The sequence below is a fragment of the Barbus barbus genome, assembly GCF_936440315.1.
Source record: "Barbus barbus genome assembly, chromosome: 27".
In the NCBI taxonomy this organism is placed as follows: Eukaryota; Metazoa; Chordata; class Actinopteri; order Cypriniformes; family Cyprinidae; genus Barbus; species Barbus barbus.
This window is the reverse complement of record NC_136755.1, coordinates 24,239,239-24,257,223: the sequence shown is the minus strand read 5'-3', so window position 1 is coordinate 24,257,223 and position 17,985 is coordinate 24,239,239. Positions and strand designations below refer to the sequence as shown.

Here is a 17,985-nt window from a genome sequence, read left to right as displayed (position 1 = left end):
TCATCGCCGCTAACCCACAAGAGCCATGATACATGCTCATTTCATTACAGCCTGGAATGGAAAGTATTAGTCACCAAGGTCCAAAGAGATGGTTTTGGACGTTCACATCCATCTAAGGTCTTTTTTATCAGATTATATCTGTCCAATTGGATCATCTGATAATACTTTGGGAATTATGGATTGCTGGGACATTGAGTTATGTTAATGGAGGGGTGAAAGCTCTTGGGAAAACGTCTTCCTCGCTTCTGCCAGATTTCACGTTCGTTTAACATGGTTTACTTGGTTAGCTATGCTGCGATAGTGGAATTAATCTCACGAAAACATGTTTGGGTCACATTTCACCACATAAAGAAAAATTTTGTGCAAGAAAAATTATTTTTAGCTGCATTGAATTTTTTTTTTATTGCATTGTGACATTTTAATAAAAACACAAATATAGTTTTTTTTTTACTGTAATAAAATACTGTAATTCAGTATTTTTTTAATTAGCATAAAAGTAGTAAAATGTTATAAAAATACTTGTATATATGTACATTTATTTTGATCATAATACAGTAATGAAAATGCATTTTTGTCTGCATTACAAGAATAAAAACAGGAGGAAAAGGGTTCAATTGTAAAAACCAAATTGCCACAATGCAAAAATTATTAATGATTCTAAAGCAAGCATCAACAAAATAGGATTTCTTTTTGATTTTGGGGTAAAATATGACCTGGAACACATTTTTTGTGAGATTCCCCTACCACAATGTCAATGTTCAAACAAAAATAAATGAAACACCATTTGTATAGCAAAGACAGAGGAATCTTTTACTTTGTTCATACTGTTCTCTCGGCAGACTGTGTGTCACAATACAGCACATTTTCAGGTTCTGGCGTTCAGCAATACACAATAATTAGCAGTTAAGGACAACTTGTAAGGTGCCTAATACACAAAACAATCAGGAATGTTAACGGTTACTCTACAAATGCAAGTCTCAATCATTTCTATTCATACAGTTAATATTATTATATAAAACAAATCTACACAAAATATAGAGCCAAATATTTACAGAAAGCAGGACTATTTACAAAAGACAACTTTCAGTGATGCATCTATAGGAGTATAAATATATATATATATATATATATATGTTAAAATGACAGTCTTTGTTCAGAAGTTAGTGACATCATGCTGATGACATCACAATCCCGCCATCTGAGAGAGCTGCACTTTAAATTGTTGTGCCAAGTGCGAGAGGTCCGTCACGCGATCTACCATTTCCTGTACAGCGGCCGTGTTGGGATAGTGAAGGGCCGCTATTTTGGTGGCGCCCACGACTGTCTTTAGCATCTCGCACAGCATGTTGCTTAAGTTCATGACGCGATTCGCCACTTCAGCTGCTGAGGCTTGTCTCGACAGCGTGTCCCCGATAAACACAAGTTTGTGGGCACTCAGAATGACGAACTTGCCGTGCGCAACAAAGATTCGTGGAGGTTGCCCGGCCTTTACACAGCCAAAAAATGCATCTACCGCATTCAACAGTGTCACAAAGTGCTGTTCGCATTGGTCTGCGTAAAAACCCAACAGTTGGCGATCACGCAAACACATCGGAGCTCCGCCTCCCATGGAGAAATTAGAGGAGGAGTCTGAGGATGAGGGGGAGGAGCCTGTTGGATGTTGGTGGGAGATCCATTTGGTGATGTCATTCTCTACAGGTTTGATCACTTCCTGTTCGAGCTGTTTGAACTGGTTCAGCTGTTAAGAGAGAGAAAGAAATTCTGAGTTAGAACTATTTAAAATGATCATCATCATAAAAAAAATGCAGAAAAATAGTGCATATCTTTACTGGTGGAACTTTTTAAATAATGAAAAAAAAAAAATATATATGTTAGTGCTGTCAAACGCTTAATCGTGATTAATCGCATCCAAAATAAAAGTGTTTACATAATATATGTGTGTATAGTGTGTATATTTATTATATATATATAAATACAAACGTGCATGTATATATATTTTTTTAAATATGTTATGTTTATTTATTAAACATATGTAATATAGAATAAAAGCTGAACATCTCTGGTGTGACTTTAAATGCAGACCTTGAGCCGAAAACTCATCACCAAACACCAATGATTTGTATATGCGTGTTCATTTTAGACACTTTCAAAACTATTGCAACAGAGATGGAAATACAGTTTTTAAATACGTGAATTATGCTTCCATCTTTGTTGCCACAGTTTTGGAAGTGCCTTCTTCTGTTCTAATGAAAGGGGTGTCCAAATACTTTTGTCCATATAGTGTATGTACAAATCATTGGTGTTTGCTGATGAGTTTTCGGCTCAAGGTCTGCATTTAAAGTCACACCAGAGATGTTCAGCTGAGATTAGGACTTTGCTTCATGCAGACCAGTCAAGTTCTTCCACACTGACTGAATCAATCATGTCTTTTTGAACCTTGCCTTATACACCGAGGCACTGTCATGTTAGAATAGAAAAGGGTCCTGTCCAAACTGTTGCAATAAAATTAGAAGCAAACAATTCCCTAGAATATTATTATATGCTTAAACATTAAGATTTGTACTCATAGAAATGACTAAAGTAGTCAAACATGTTCATTAGAAGGGGGTGACCCAATACTTTTGGCAATATAGTGTATATATACACAAAACAAAATACTAGAGATATATTGAAGATATCTCATGTCGTTTGTGTCCATCTCAAAATCATGCAAACTAATCTTTGAAAAAAAAAGAATCTTCTTAAAATATTTCTAATAATTTGTTTGCCTGATTTTGGCATATACAGTTTTAAAACAGGAAGAATGTGTAAATATCTTATAGTTTATATGCAACAGGAACCACCTGCTATGCTGGTTGTGCTAGAAGAGAGTTGAGATCTGCACCTGTGAGGCTGTTATAGTGAAACTCTGATATATGGTGAACATATGGACACCCTAACATCTCATATGATACAGTTGTTAACTGACTTGATCAACAAAAGCCTTTCACTTGAGATGAGTCATTTATTCCTGATGTGTGAAGAAAACAAATGGTTTCACTACCCTGTTCTTTCACCTAATGTGTTCACAACTGAAGTCATTTTCTTCTGCCGTTTCTATTCTTATCCATTCTGAGGTTGATAAAGCATCTGTCACTCTGCATTTCCGTATTAATTATAAGCTACTTCCCTGTTCATTGATGACTGATGCACAAGCTGGTGACGTTTATATGCACGTGTCGTTTACCTGTTCTTGTTCGAGTTGGACTTTGCTTTGTTTGGTGATGTTCTCCTTCTCTAAAAGTTCCTTCTGTTGACGTTCAAATTCATCTTTTCCCTGCAAAAATAAAAAAAGGTCAGTCAGCAAGTCGAAACAATTTGTTTCAAAGCAGAAACTAGCATTTCAATGCTCCAGTGAACAGCCAAAGGCCACTGTGGTATTAAACTAATCCCTTTTTAATTCAAATTAGAAAGTCTGTCTTTATTTGTCTTGAGAACTGAATTTGAATAAGCATTTCTTCAAAACCCTGTTCTGGCAGCATCTAAACTATCATCTTTTAGCCTTTTGCATGAGATTGAAGTACATGCTTAGGTTTTAATCCCAATAGCATGTCACTTTCTGCATGCTCAAATTTAAGGGCTCTCATTCCTAATCTCTGCATCCAGGATTAATAGATGATAGACTGAAGCGGGTGGACTGTTTTTCAGTTGCAGTTTTGTGCTGCAGGCCTTATTTTGTAGCATTCATTTTTGTTTTTACATTAATTTTATTTTCGTTTGTTGTGTCGTATGCTATGCAAACATCATAAAAGTCCAGTCACAAAAACATGAACAATAGCAAAACTGAATATTGACTTGGCAAACAACGCTAATATCACATTAAACAGTTGAGCAATGCAATAGTTCTCCATTAATTTTCTCTTAAAATAAAATGTAAAATACAATTTCATTAATATTATTTAATTAAAATGAATTAATGCTAGTAATGAAAGTCAGTGAGTTATAAATGAGGGTGAATAAATAATTCCAATTTTGAAGTAAAAAATTGTATATAATACAAATGTTAATGAAAAACAAAACAATTTTACTATTCTTTGCCATGTGCTAATAAATTGCTCTGAGGTTTTTTTAGTGCTAACTCCCAAAAAATAAGCATACATCCCTGTTAAATCCCTGTTCATTTTCTTTTCAAAGACAATCTGCTTTGGAAGGATGGATGGATAGATATGATTCTCACCTGTAGATGGACGTAGTCATAGTCTTCCATCCAGCTTTTAACGCACTTCTCGCTGTTCATGTTTGCTTTGTCGTGAGATACGGGGAAAGGTTTGGTCTGGGCTCTGTAGCTGTCATCCTCCGTTGGGGTGCAAGTAAAGGGGTGAACGATGCCCTCTATTGGTGCTCTTCGGAAAAGTAACTCCGTGCTGCCCCCTATTGTTGAAGCCAGCTGCTTGGCATCGTCAGGTACGGTCCGTGACACCATTACAAAACGTTCCAGTTCGTCACTCTTGTTCTGATGCTTGGGGCCCGTTACTAGGATATTAAGCGCCCAGCAATTGTTTTCTAAAGTTTGGTGTGTTTGTTGAAGAATCTGATGGGAATCTTCTAGACGTTGCAACTGGCGTCGCAACTTGGAGTGCAATCCTGGATCGGACAACATGGTTGCATTCGCAGCCGCTCCACGGCCAAATACGAGAAAATCTGTGAGCGCACACTTGACGCGCTCCAGTGAAACGCGGACCTCGTTGGCATGCCGGTCCATGAAGCTGTACGTTCGCCAGTGAGGCGATGCAGCAAAAGTTTGCAGTGCACAAACCGAAGACTCCAGACCTTGCTGGAGACGACTCAACCTCTGGACCGCAGAGTCTAAATCCAACACTAGCCGGCCCTCAGCGGGCGATCCAGCAGAAGAAGAGGAAGTCGACATACTACTGCGAGTGCTTCCTGTGCTGGAAAACGACAAGCGGTTGACGCATTCGGTCACGTCACCGAGTAACCGAGCGTCTCCTGGAGGAATATCGTAAACTGATTTATTTCTGTCTCTTTCAGAAGAAGTATGTCGATTCTGCGGCATTCCACGTGGAATATCATACAAGTCCTGAGATCCACCTGTGGCCAATTGGCTGGCGGGAACGTCGTAGATGCCAGCGCTGTGGTTCATGCCCTTTCGGGACACCGGCTCAGAGCTGGGCGGGAAGTCGTAGTTGGAGCATGGGGAAGCTTTGGAGAGTGACGGTGGTGGAACGTCATATATACCTTCTTGCTTGTGCTTCGAAGGCTGTGGAAAGTCGTAATTCCCTTCGTCTTGTGCAATGTTATTCTTACAAGGTGGCGTGGCGTACACCTGTGGAAAAGAGAGTTTGGTTAAACATGAAGTACATGTGCTTATAAGAACTAGTGTTGCCAAAAATATCAATTGTATATAAATTTTGAATATTTGAAATGGATTAAGCACTCATTTTCTACAGTATTGATACACCTATACTGGTGACAAATTTTTGGTTTCTTGCCACTGTCTTGCTCAGTCGGGGTCAATTTTACTATGACATTGCTCGGTTTTATTACGCCATTTCATCTAAAAGATAATGAATATTCAGAAAATGTTTTGATTGACTTCACTGACACTGTCGGATGAAAACAAAAGCTTGAACCTAATTGTGTTGGATAATTACACTGTCTTCTGTAGAGCTGCCTTTGGAATCGTTTCATAATTGATTAACTTTGCAGCATTGAAACAACAGTGACTTGAACTAAACAACACACTTGTCTTCTGTAAAGCTGCTTTATAGCGACTTATTTCATAATTGATAAACTTTACAACGTCAGCACTGTTCGTAAATAAAAATTAAATCAACACTGAACTAAACTGAGCTGAATAATGACATTATTACCTTTTATGCTGCTTTACAGCAAAATTTGAATAATTTCACATCTGATGCATTTTGCCACAATTACGTTGTTATAATCATTATTAAAATTTCAGTGGTAAATTAATTTTAAAGTTTATTTTATGCCCTTAACATTGTGTAATTTTTCCCTGCGGTATTGAAAATAGTATCGCATATTAATATTTTTTTGGGAAATCCCAATATCTTGACAAAACAATTAAGCACCAAGTTTGAGCTACTGACAGTCTAATAAGTCTAGTTCTGAATAGTACATGGAAAGTCCTGCCATCCATCTAAAGGATAAAACCCGGCATTGACCTGACAGCGTAATGGGAGTACATGGGGCGTGCCAACAGGACACTGGTCAATAAATAAACGCAGCGGCCTGTAAGCGATTTCTGTCAAGCGTAGAATCTATCTTTCAAAGTGAGTCCGGGTTTCCTCAAACCCTAATTAAATACGACTCTAATAATAGGCTTCCACATACATCCAGTTTATTTCAAACAAACTCGAGGCGCTGTGCCACATTTCGCCAGGAGCAGCGGTGAAACATAAGCGGGGCTTCAGCACAATTATTTCTGTTTTGACCTCCTTGCAGAGTTAAGACTAAGTTTGACTTCAACATTACTGGCAAGCTAGGCTTTAATTTGCTAGCAGGGGAAAGTAATAAAAATCTGAGTATTAATTTCTTTGTAAAATTTCTGGGAAATAATAGCGTTTGGTTACAAGACAAAGAACAAGGGCTGCATCAGGGTTATTATACTTAACTAAAACGAAAGCAATAACATTTTTTTGTAACTTGAAGTAAAATAAACATTTAATGAAATAAAATAAAATATACTTTTTCAGCTAGTGGCAAAGGTAGTATTTCTAATTTTAGTTTAGTTTAACTAGATTAGCTAAACCTAAACTGTACTAATAGTACTAAAATAATTAAAACTGAACTAAAAATTAAACTATATAGACATAAATATATAGAAAAATAAATATATATGCTATATACAAAACAAAATTAAAGCTAATTTAAAATAAAAAAAACAATAATAGTATCTCAATGATACTAAAATAAATATTGGGTCGCTTATGAATATATTTTCATTATTCTTTTTGACACATTTGACTGTTTTCATCAATAATTTTGAAGCAAACTCGAATTTATCGACCACCAGATTTTGTAGCACAAACAATGTGGGACAAGTTATATGCTAACATTTTAAACAAATCCTAATTTGCTTGTGCTAATTATCATAACATCATAATGAATATTATGGGCTGAAGGATTATCATACCCCTTGTGACATTGGTGGTATGTCATACAGTCCTTTTGATCGCAGGTCCTTGGAAGGGGGGGTGTCGTAGAGGCCCTGGGCTCTGGGGATGCCATGCTGTCCAGTTTTTTTGCTCGCCGGAATATCGTACACCTGTGTGGGTGTTTAAAATATAAATACATGTATGCAGACATCTACATTAGGGATGCACGATATTATCAGACTGATATCGGAATCGGCCGATAATGGCTTTAAATGTAAATATCGGCATCGGCCTTATATGAAAAATTATGTTGATATGTCTTGCCGATAAGAGGAATACATTAACTCACATGTGCTCTGGGTGTGCTAGTGATTAGATCACGTCAGCAGTGTGGCTCATTCTTGAAGCAAAGTTTTGTCTGAATGATGATTAGATTCACTGATTTAGATCGCTGAACATAATCTGTGAAAGCACATAGAGTAAACAGTAACAGCACGTGCAGCGGCAGCAGTGACAGCCTCCCCCAGGTCCTAAGGCCCGGTCGGTAAGGATATTTAATCTTTAGGGGGTGCTGTTGGCCTACTTCTAATTAAATTAAAAGTAAAATAGTCTACACAAATAACATTTAGACTGTGTTTCTGATTAAATAAAGCAGTAATTGATGTAATAAAATAATGAGTATGTTTTAATTTAATGGTCAGAAGCTATAGCTTAAATGAAAAAATGCAGCAATTGATAGTTTATTTATAGTTATTTTCAAAGCTTCAATGTACTGTCAAAAAACTTTATTTTTTATTTAATTGTAATAAATAAGCTCTTGTTAAAAACTAACCAAAATTGAAAATAATTTTCTTATAATTTCTGCACAGGAGAGACTTGGTGTTGTTTCCAAACAAAAGAAAATATATCGGCATCGGTATCGGCCAAAATTAGATGAAAAATATCGGCATATCGGATATTGGCAAAAATCCAATATCGTGCATCCCTAATCTACATGAGTATGTTTTATTGATAGTGACACTCACCCCCTGTTGACGAATTGGAGGAACATCGTAGAGGTCATGAGATGAATCTGAAGCAGGACTGTAAGCGTATGTTTGCCCTACGCGGATCGGAGTCACCACCTGAAACAAGAATACATATGTTAAAGTTGGAGCCAAAATTTTTTATTCATAGATGAAATATGTCATAAAAAGTGCCATTTGTTGAGGGTCTCTTGACATGCAGGAGAGATTAAGGCTGAAAACACCCTACAAAAAACATTTTTACAACCATAATACATATAATATTTTATATTACTACATTATATTATTATATTAAAATTATATATGAGAAATATATTTAAATAAGTTTTCATTTACATTATATATATATATATATATATATATATATATATGTGTGTGTGTGTGTGTGTGTGTGTGTATATACAGTGCCCTCCAAAAGTATTGGAACAGTAAGGCCAATTCCTTTATTTTTGCTGTAGACTGAAAACCTTTGGGTTTGACATTAAAAGATGAATATGAGATGAGAGATTAACATTTCAGCTTTTATTTACAGGTATTTTCATCTGGATCTGATACACAACTTAGAAGATAGCACCTTTTGTTTGAACCCACCCATTTTTCATGTTACCAAAAGTATTGGAACAGATAGAATTAACATAGATTAAAGTGAAAAAGACTTAATATTTAGTTGCAAATCCTTTGCTTTCAATAACTGCATCTGTCTATATTATATATTGTGTTTTTGCTGCTTTGTACATTGCCTTTTGGTTAATTGTTGTTATTCTTTTATTATCTGTGTCCTGTCCTGTTGCACTGTGGAGCTTCTGTCACTATAACAAATTCCTTGTATGTGTAAACATACTTGGCCAATAAAGCTCATTCTGATTCTGATTCTGATCAAGCCTGTGACCCATTGACATCACTAAACTTTTGCATTCTTCTTTTGTGATGCTTTTCCTCTTTCAGTTTTGGGGGGTTACTCCCTTCAGTCTCTTACTCATACTCTACAGGGTTTAAGTGTGGAGATTGACTTGGCCAGTCTAAAACCTTCCACTTCTTGCCCCTGATGAACTCCTTTGTTGTTTTGGCACTATGTTTTGGGTCATTATCTTGCTGCATGATGAAGGATCTCCCAATCAGTTTGGTTACATCTTTCTGTAAATTGTCAGACAAAATATTTCTGTAGACTTCTGAGTTAATTTTACTGCTGCCATCATGTGTTACATCATTAAGGAAGATTAATGAGCCTGTCCCAGAAGAAGCGATGAAAGCCCAAGCCATTACATTACTTGTGTAATGTGTACTATAATGTACACCTGTGTACACTGTGTTTCAGATGAGCTTGGATGTTTGGGATCATGAGCAGATCCTTTCTTTCTCCAAACTTTAGCCTTTCCATCACTTTGGTCCATAAAATCAGTCCATAAAACCTTGTTCCAGAATTTTTGAGGCTCGTCTCCTATTCTTCTTGCTAATGAGTGGTTTGCATCCTGGTGTAGCCTCTGTACTTTTGTTCATGAAGTCTTCTGCGAACAGTAGATTGTGATACCTTCACTCCTGCCCTCTGGAGGATGTTGCTGATGTCACTAACAGTTGTTTTAGGGTCTTTCTTTACAGCTGTCACAATGTTTCTGTCATCAACTGCAGATGTTTTCCTTGATCTACCCGTTCGAGGTGCGTTATTTAGTACTCCATGTGGTTTCTTTCTTCCTCAGGAGACTCCAAATGGTTTTACTTGCTATTGCCAGTGTTTGTGCAACGGTTTGATTGATTTTTCATCTTCTCTCAGCTTCACAATTGCTCGTTTTTCACCCATAGTCACCTCTCTGGTTTTCATGTTGGTTACACGTCTAACTAACTATAAATGCAGTCTGCACGGATCTGAAACTGAGCACAGACATTCAGTGCTATTTATTGTTTGAATAATCAATTAATAGGACACACCAGGGCAACAAAACACACCTGTCACATGTTCCAATACTTTTGGTAACATGAAAAATGGGTGGGTTCAAACAAAAGGTGCTATCTTCTAAGTTGTGTATCAGATCCAGATGAAAATACCTGTAAATAAAAGCTGAAATGTTAATCTCTCATCTCATATTCATCTTTTGATGTCAAACCCAAAGGTTTACAGTCTACAGCAAAAATAAAGGAATTGGCCTCACTGTTCCAATACTTTTGGAGGGGAGTGTATATATATATTCTTATATGTAATGCATAGTAATAATAATAAATTATTAGTGATGATAAAAAAATCACTTTATATATATATTTTTAGAATTAAGATTATACGCATTTCTATTATAGTGAATAATTCTGCCTAATTTAAGATCACTTTTTAATCACAAAAAGCTGTTGTTCATCCACAACATATTGCGGCAACAAGCAAAATGGCTATGGTGAAAATATGGTGCATTGTGTACGTGACTAGATTAATGCAACTGCAAACAGAGACGCTAATGGGGTGATCTGTCTTACATGCCTCCTCGGTTCCAAACAATATTTGTGTCCTCTTGTACGTTTTTAATCTATCAGTTCTCTCTATATTCATCCAGTTTTCTTTCCATCTTATTATGCTCCACATCCGTCTTCTGCTTCAGACAGACAAAAGCATCATTGGAATGTACTTGGTCTCCATTTGTTCTTCCCCAAAATCCGCCCCCCTCCTCATCCCAGGCATTACTACACCACACACCACTGTCACCACACGAGAACACTTACGGGTCACTGACAGGTCTCGAAAATGGGAACCATACTGCTTCCTGCCTGAGAGACTCTAGATCTGTTCCAAAACCTAGTGGGCTGCCTTACTGTCTACCACCTACATAGACAGCTGCCTTCCAACTGAACTGAAACCCCATAAGTGAGTGATTTGGAACACTCTACACAGGCAGGAACTCAAAGAAACAGTGATTCTCATCTCTAAGCACAAAAATGTTTAATATTAAATATATTTGTGATTATTTCATAGCATCATGATGATTGCATTATTTATTACATATTATATATTATACATACACACACACATTATATATATATATATATATATATATATATAATTATTATATAATTAAATATATAATATTTATTTGATTTAAAATGATATAAATTATAAATAAAAACCATTTAAATGTATTTATCTCATTTATATATAATTTTGAAAAAAAACAAAACAATCTAAAACACATTTTGTTTAGAGAAATTATAAACAATGCATAATGTATAAAACCTATGTAGTCAACTCACTAAGGTTTGGAACAAAGCCTCTTTAAGAGGAAGAATTTTCTCTATTCTAGTTCTCTATCTCTCACGCTCCGCAATAATTGTGGCATGTAGGAGGTATGAACCGCGGTATCTTCATAAGTGAGGTTGGGAACTCCTAAGCCCACTATATCTATTTATCCAAGCTGTGTTAAACTGGAAAAATTTCTTTCTTCGACGACTTGCACTCATATTAAGAACCCCCTTCTGACACTCGGAGTTCCAGAGATGGGAATGTCCAGATGGTTTTCATAAACGGGACCGTCACACTCTTATTTTTACTCTGTGAGTTTAGGTGCACATCAATGACATTCCTGTTCATAAATCAGCATTCTGGAACTCCAGGTTCAGCATAGTTCACCAATTACCCAGATCTCTCAGCTTGTTCCCATCAGTCATAAATCACCAGTCATAAATTCCCAGAAATCCTGGGAAAATAAAGTGGGAATAAATGGAGAACGGGACACAGCAGTGGTCTGATAAATCTCACACTTGCATGTTCAGGATATTCCCCCTTACCTAATTACAGTATTCGGGGATAATTAATAAATCTATATTATAATCTTGATATAAATTATAAAAAGATATAAATATACACACACACACACACATATACATATATATATATATATATATATATATATATATATATATAGTATATATTATTATTAAATATACAATATATTATAATCTTGATATATTTTGATATATATTAGTCTGGTTTCATATATATTGTAGATTATATTATATCATATCATATTATATTATATTATATTATATTATATTATATTATATTATATGTGACCCTGGACTACAGAACCAGTCATAAGGGTCAATTTTTCGAAATTATACATCATCTGAAAGCTGAATGAATAAGCTTTCCATTGATGTATGGTTTGTTAGCATAGGACAACTATTTGAAAATCTGGAATCTGAAGTTGCTAAAAAAAAATCTAAATACTGAGAAAATCGCCTTTAAAGTTGTCCAAATGAAGTTCTTAGCAATGTGTATTACTAATCAAATTAAGTTTGGATATATTTACAGTAGGAAATTTACTAAATATCTTCATGGAACATGATCTTTATTGATTGTCTAAATGCTTTTTGGCATAAAAGAAAAATCAATCATTTTGACCCATACAATGTATTTTTGGCTATTGCTATAAATATACCCCAGCGACTTAAGATTGGTTTTGTGATCCAGGGTCACATATTATAATTTACTTAATGTATTATATTACATTTTAACATTATTTAACATTTATTATATGCTCTATTAATTTTCCGCAAATATGATAAGATATAAATCTATCCTATATTACCCAGATCAATCCTCTGCCACCTGGAGCGTCTAATCGGAAATGAGTAAATGTGTGGCAGTGTGAGGTGTGAACTGTGACCTCTAGGCAAACATTCTCTCCCGCTCAGGTGACTCCTTCCCTGTATTCCGTTACACCCTGGCTGGGAGTGCATGACTAAGACCGGATCACATTTGAACCTGAGACCGACCTAATTGCTGCAGAAGCCTCTTTTTTTGTCCTTGGAGAATAACAGCGCTGAAAAAGCAGCATGACATAAGCGTGTTTTCTCACCAGCCTCAGTTTTCGGTATGCAGCATTTAGGCGAAAGCTGTTTGAGTAAACAATGACTTCACTGAGCAGCTCTGAGTCACGTTTGACAAGTAAATAGAGCTGAAAAATCATTTGGTTGATCATCTGGATAAAAAGAATAAAAAACAAATCTCTAGAATCATCTGTAATCTTCCATCTTGATCTGCTGTGTCTCTCTCTCTCCAGTCCCTTTACATCTGTTCTGTTCCTGTGACAGAAAAAGCTCCATCCTATTAATAAGTCGAACTCATCAACGAAGGCAATTAAATGTCAAACCCTCAGGGATCTCCCACATGACGGCCATAAAACCGAAAAGCACAAAGACTTCCTACCAATTTAGCAGTATTAGCCTAATGCAAAGTACCATAATTATTTTACATCCAATGGAATCATTCAAACACACCCCGTGATTTATAGATGCGCATTGAGACGACGGGCTTGGGGTGATTATTTTAATTATATGCATCAATTATGCAGTGACCCTGATTTCAACAGTTTGTGTTTGATTAATAACAACTGGGCGGCAGCAAAAACAGGATTTTTGACTTGAAATAAGGAAGACGAGGAGGTAAACTGGAATGAATTGTGCTGAAAAGGTCCAGTGAGCATGGGGAAATAAGTTACCTCTCCGCTGAGCATTTCCTGTTATCTCTGCAGAGGGAAAACACAGCCATGTGTCTCACACTAAAGGGGTCATGACATCTCTTCTGGGTCAGATCACAGGGGCTTGTGACAAATCCAAACTAAAAACAGGCCGAACAACTTCACACCTAATCTATATCTAAAATTACTTTTTTTTTTATATATATAATTTAATGTGTTTGTACAAATGTATACAAATAAATTACACAGCTTAAAAAATTAAATGCATATTTAAATATTACATTTAATTTATTTAAAAATAACATGAATATTTACTTTTAATTACAATTCAATATAATTGTAATATATAATTGTAATATTAATATATACAAAATCATATAATATGCATATTTAAATATTACATTTATTCATTTGTTTATTTAAAATCATTTTTTAAATAAAATATAAGTGTATATGTGTGAATATATTTATGTTTAAACACACACACACACACACATATATATATATATATATATATACATATAATGCATATCTAAATATTACATTTATTAATTTTAGCATTATTTAACATTATTTAAATAATTTTCTAAATAAAATATAACTATATTTATATGTGAATATTTACATTTAAATACAATTAAATATAACATTTATAAAATAAAATATAAGTTTATATCTGTGTGTGCATATACAATGTAAAATTACATTATTATTAAATAAAAAAATATTATATTACATTATATTAGCCTATTTTATATTATATTTGAACCAATGCAATTAAGTTTTAAATATATATTAGTCATATTTTTAATAAATATAAATATTTAGACAAAACAATATTTGTAATATTTTGTATTAAATATTATAAAATTATAAATGTATAAATGTATTTTTAAATAGATAATGCATAGTAGAAATGAGGATGTCAAATGTAGTTGCTACTAGCAAGTGTGAGTCACACAAACAATGCTCTACTACTTTGCTAACTTTTCCACAGAAGGGTGTGGTGGCATGTGATCTGCCTACGCTTCCAACAAATCTTTACGATATCTCCTGGAGACTGAGGTGTACAAACAAAAACGTCTGGCTTAGCCGTCTCAAACAAGACGGAAGGAGGAGAACAATACCTGGTTAGTGGCGATAACAGCCTCGGGCCATAGAGTGGGCAAAAAATGATGATTTATGATGTGACTCATGAAGAAACGTTAATCCTAAAAATGCCTACAAACAACGTTGCTCTCAAGTCTGGAAACGTCAAAGCTCAGAATTTTCTGGAAAGGCGTGTATGAAGTCACAAAAACTGCTTTACTTCACAAACAACGTCAATTTGTGGTGTCAACCAGACTCGGGCACCAATGGGACGAGAGATCTCATCTCTACCCATAAGTCCCGGCTCTGTGAAGGACATTGTGTGGTTGTGTAAATCTCAGAGACAGCCCTCGCTCGAGCCAGGCTCTGGCTGGCATGAATAGTGCAACTGTGAGCAGCTTTAGATCACTGTACTCTTAAGGTCAGGCAGGGACAGAGCCGCCCTCCTCGACAGAGCCAGACTCCAGCAACCAAACCTTACAGTGTGTCATTATATGCCCAAATCCTGCTCTGTGCCAGCAACAAACACATCATCCACGAGCATAACTGCACTACAGCACAAATAGACACTTTCTGGATTCAAATGAAACATTCAAGAACTTTATGTTCTAGAATTAGGCCTATAGTAAGAAACACTGTGTTCATGTTGTTTCAGAACGGCCATAATTACAAGACGAAAACTCGGAGCAGTTCAGGTCCTTAGATATTAGTTGCTTGGCAAGTCTAAAAAAGCCAAAATGGATCCATGTGCTACTTTTTGTTGATGACAGGGAAAAAAAAACATTTTATTTTTTCAGACAATGCTAGTTAATTATGTCGCACTGGACTACTAACTTTGCTCATAAATTTGAATGATTTTTGTAAATATATATTTGATAAAAATTACATATAATTATATTTGTTATTATTTTACATTTATACTATATAACATTGTTTAAAATATATTTTTTTAATTTAAATATTTAATTTTAAAGAACTGCAGCATGATAAACATTTAATATTTCCCTTTTTTTAAATTCCTTGTTATATCATTACCAAATAATGGATTCAATTTAGTTGTCTTTCAGTTATCACAGGTTTTGTATTGCTTTTGGAACTGACTGATAATAGGCCTCATTGATCAGAACTTATGCACCTCAGTAATATTGCCAAAATTATCCACAAATAATATTTTTGCTGTTTTTTTCTCATAAACTGAAGGGCATAAGCTCAAATCAATGAGGTCTACAATCAATCAGTCCTAAAAAGAAATAAAAAAAAACCTGTGCTAATTAAAATAAAACAAGTTAACAAAAAGATTAAGAACAAGATTTGGTGATAATATATCATAAGAGAGATTTACACAAAACTTTTAAAAGGTCATTTTAGATCGGCTATCTAATCAAAATCAAGGGTTTTCAGCACAGGGGTAATTTTATCTGTACATGTGCTCATTAAATATTTATTGACGTTAATAAAATGGCATTTTTAACAGAAATACTGTGTGAGTTGACCTAACTGAAACTGTTGCTATTTTTAACATAGTCAATCACAATTATGTAAAGAAGTTGGTGTTCAAAGATTAAGTGTTTTTACTAGTCTTAAACTTGTAGACATAATGTCAATTAAACGTAATTGGTTGGTTGTCACATGACAAGCTTCGTTTGTTCTTGAACTTCTACAAGTTTTTGTACTTCCTAAAACATTTGATTTGGCCAAGTTGTGAAGGTCAGGATGTGCATCGCCACACTGCAAGCAAGCATGCACACAGATGCAGCAATGAAGAACAATCACCATGGAAAATCTAAACTGCACACTAATCTGATCAAAATCGCGTCACCATTTTCAGCGATAGATCTAAAAAGGGGATCACTTTTATTTTTCAGCACAGGAAGTGAGAGCAGGAAGGAAACGGTTGTTTTTGTTGCACTTTCCGCTATGCCACACCTTTCTATGCCACACTTTATGTCAGAAGTACGTCAACTGAACATTGCATTTGCAGATTTGCTGGGAACACCCTCTTACTTCACTCTTACTGGAGCCGGCCAACTGTTATGCCAACCTCACGAAAACAACAAACAAGGCGTGCCATCACTCTGAACACCGCCAAACAAAACAGCCAGACAAACCTTGCTGAAGACAAGACAGCCCTATGTCCATGATCGTCCATATCAAGGTCATTTGAGATGGACAGACCAAACCTTAACATCAACACCTGATCTCAGAGACTAGTAACCCTCTAAACACTTAATGTCAGAAGCAGATGTTAGTGTTATGAGTTTGCCTGAGTGATGTTTTCATCTAGTGCTTATGAACACAAGATATGTCTACAGTGTCTGCATCTAATATTCATCTTCAGTTATCATCCACAATATGAAATTATATTCAGAATTGTTTATCATACTGCAGTTCTTCAAAATCAAATGTAATATTTTAATAAAAAATAAATATTTGAAACAATGTTGTACAGTATGAAATAAATAATAAAAATAAAAATAAATACAATTTTTATTAAATCTATTTTTAATTTGCATAAATTTTAGTAAATAAAACTAAAGCCATAATATAATATAAGTTCCATGGCAATATGAAAAGTTAAATGTTTATCATATCACAGTATTTCTCAAATATGAATTGTTTTTGGACCATCATGCATTATGATGTGTCTATAAAAGAGGGAGGAGAATTGCCATAGATGTGCTTCAAAGAAATAAGGTGAGAGTTTTCAAGAACGACACAGAAATCCCGTTCGTCCTGCTGACATCCACTTCATTTTGTATGCTTTCTCAGCATGTTCAGTAGCTGGATCTCCTCTATTTATTTTTCCATTCATGCTGTGGTTTTCCTATTCAGAGTGCACCGGTGCAGCCCGATGCATCGACAGGACCATTACAAAGCCCTTAAACATAAAGCCTCATCACTGCGGTGGAGGGCAGGGCAGGGTGTGCACACAACTTCGATCCAGAATGGTTTTTGGCTGGGCATGGAGACGCTTTTAATCTGGACTATAAAACTGGTTTATGGGTTAACCATCCACTGTAAATAGCTAGTATTATTATTTCTTATATAATATATAAAATTATATTTAAATTTATAGAATGCATAATTATATAGAATTATATATTAGATATTTTTACATTTAATTATTATTAATTGTATTATTTATTATTATACACTATTCACCTGTTACCTGTCAAACACAATTAAAACTAGTAAGTGAAAAAGTACCTTAGTTTTTGGAAGGCTATTCATAATGGCAATAGCTTAATATCCTTTTCAAGTACCACATTTATGAATATGATAATCATGAATTACCATGGT

At 35.0% G+C, this 17,985-nt stretch overlaps 1 protein-coding gene across 2 annotated transcripts in view; it reads right to left on the bottom strand.

Annotated features, from left to right (window-relative positions):
• Positions 1-961: 961 nt before the first annotated feature.
• The window catches only part of LOC306847117 (enhancer of filamentation 1-like), a 35,089-nt gene continuing 18,065 nt past the window's right edge, over positions 962-17,985 (bottom strand). For both annotated transcript variants that reach the window (XM_079380902.1, XM_079380901.1), the window contains exons 3-7: positions 8,144-8,242; positions 7,157-7,288; positions 4,217-5,323; positions 3,227-3,316; positions 962-1,738 (exon numbers count right to left, since the gene is read on the bottom strand). In XM_079380902.1, coding sequence (XP_079237028.1) covers positions 1,184-1,738; positions 3,227-3,316; positions 4,217-5,323; positions 7,157-7,288; positions 8,144-8,242 — 1,983 coding nt within the window. In that variant the 3' untranslated portion in view covers positions 962-1,183. The remainder of the gene's footprint in view (positions 1,739-3,226; positions 3,317-4,216; positions 5,324-7,156; positions 7,289-8,143; positions 8,243-17,985) is intronic.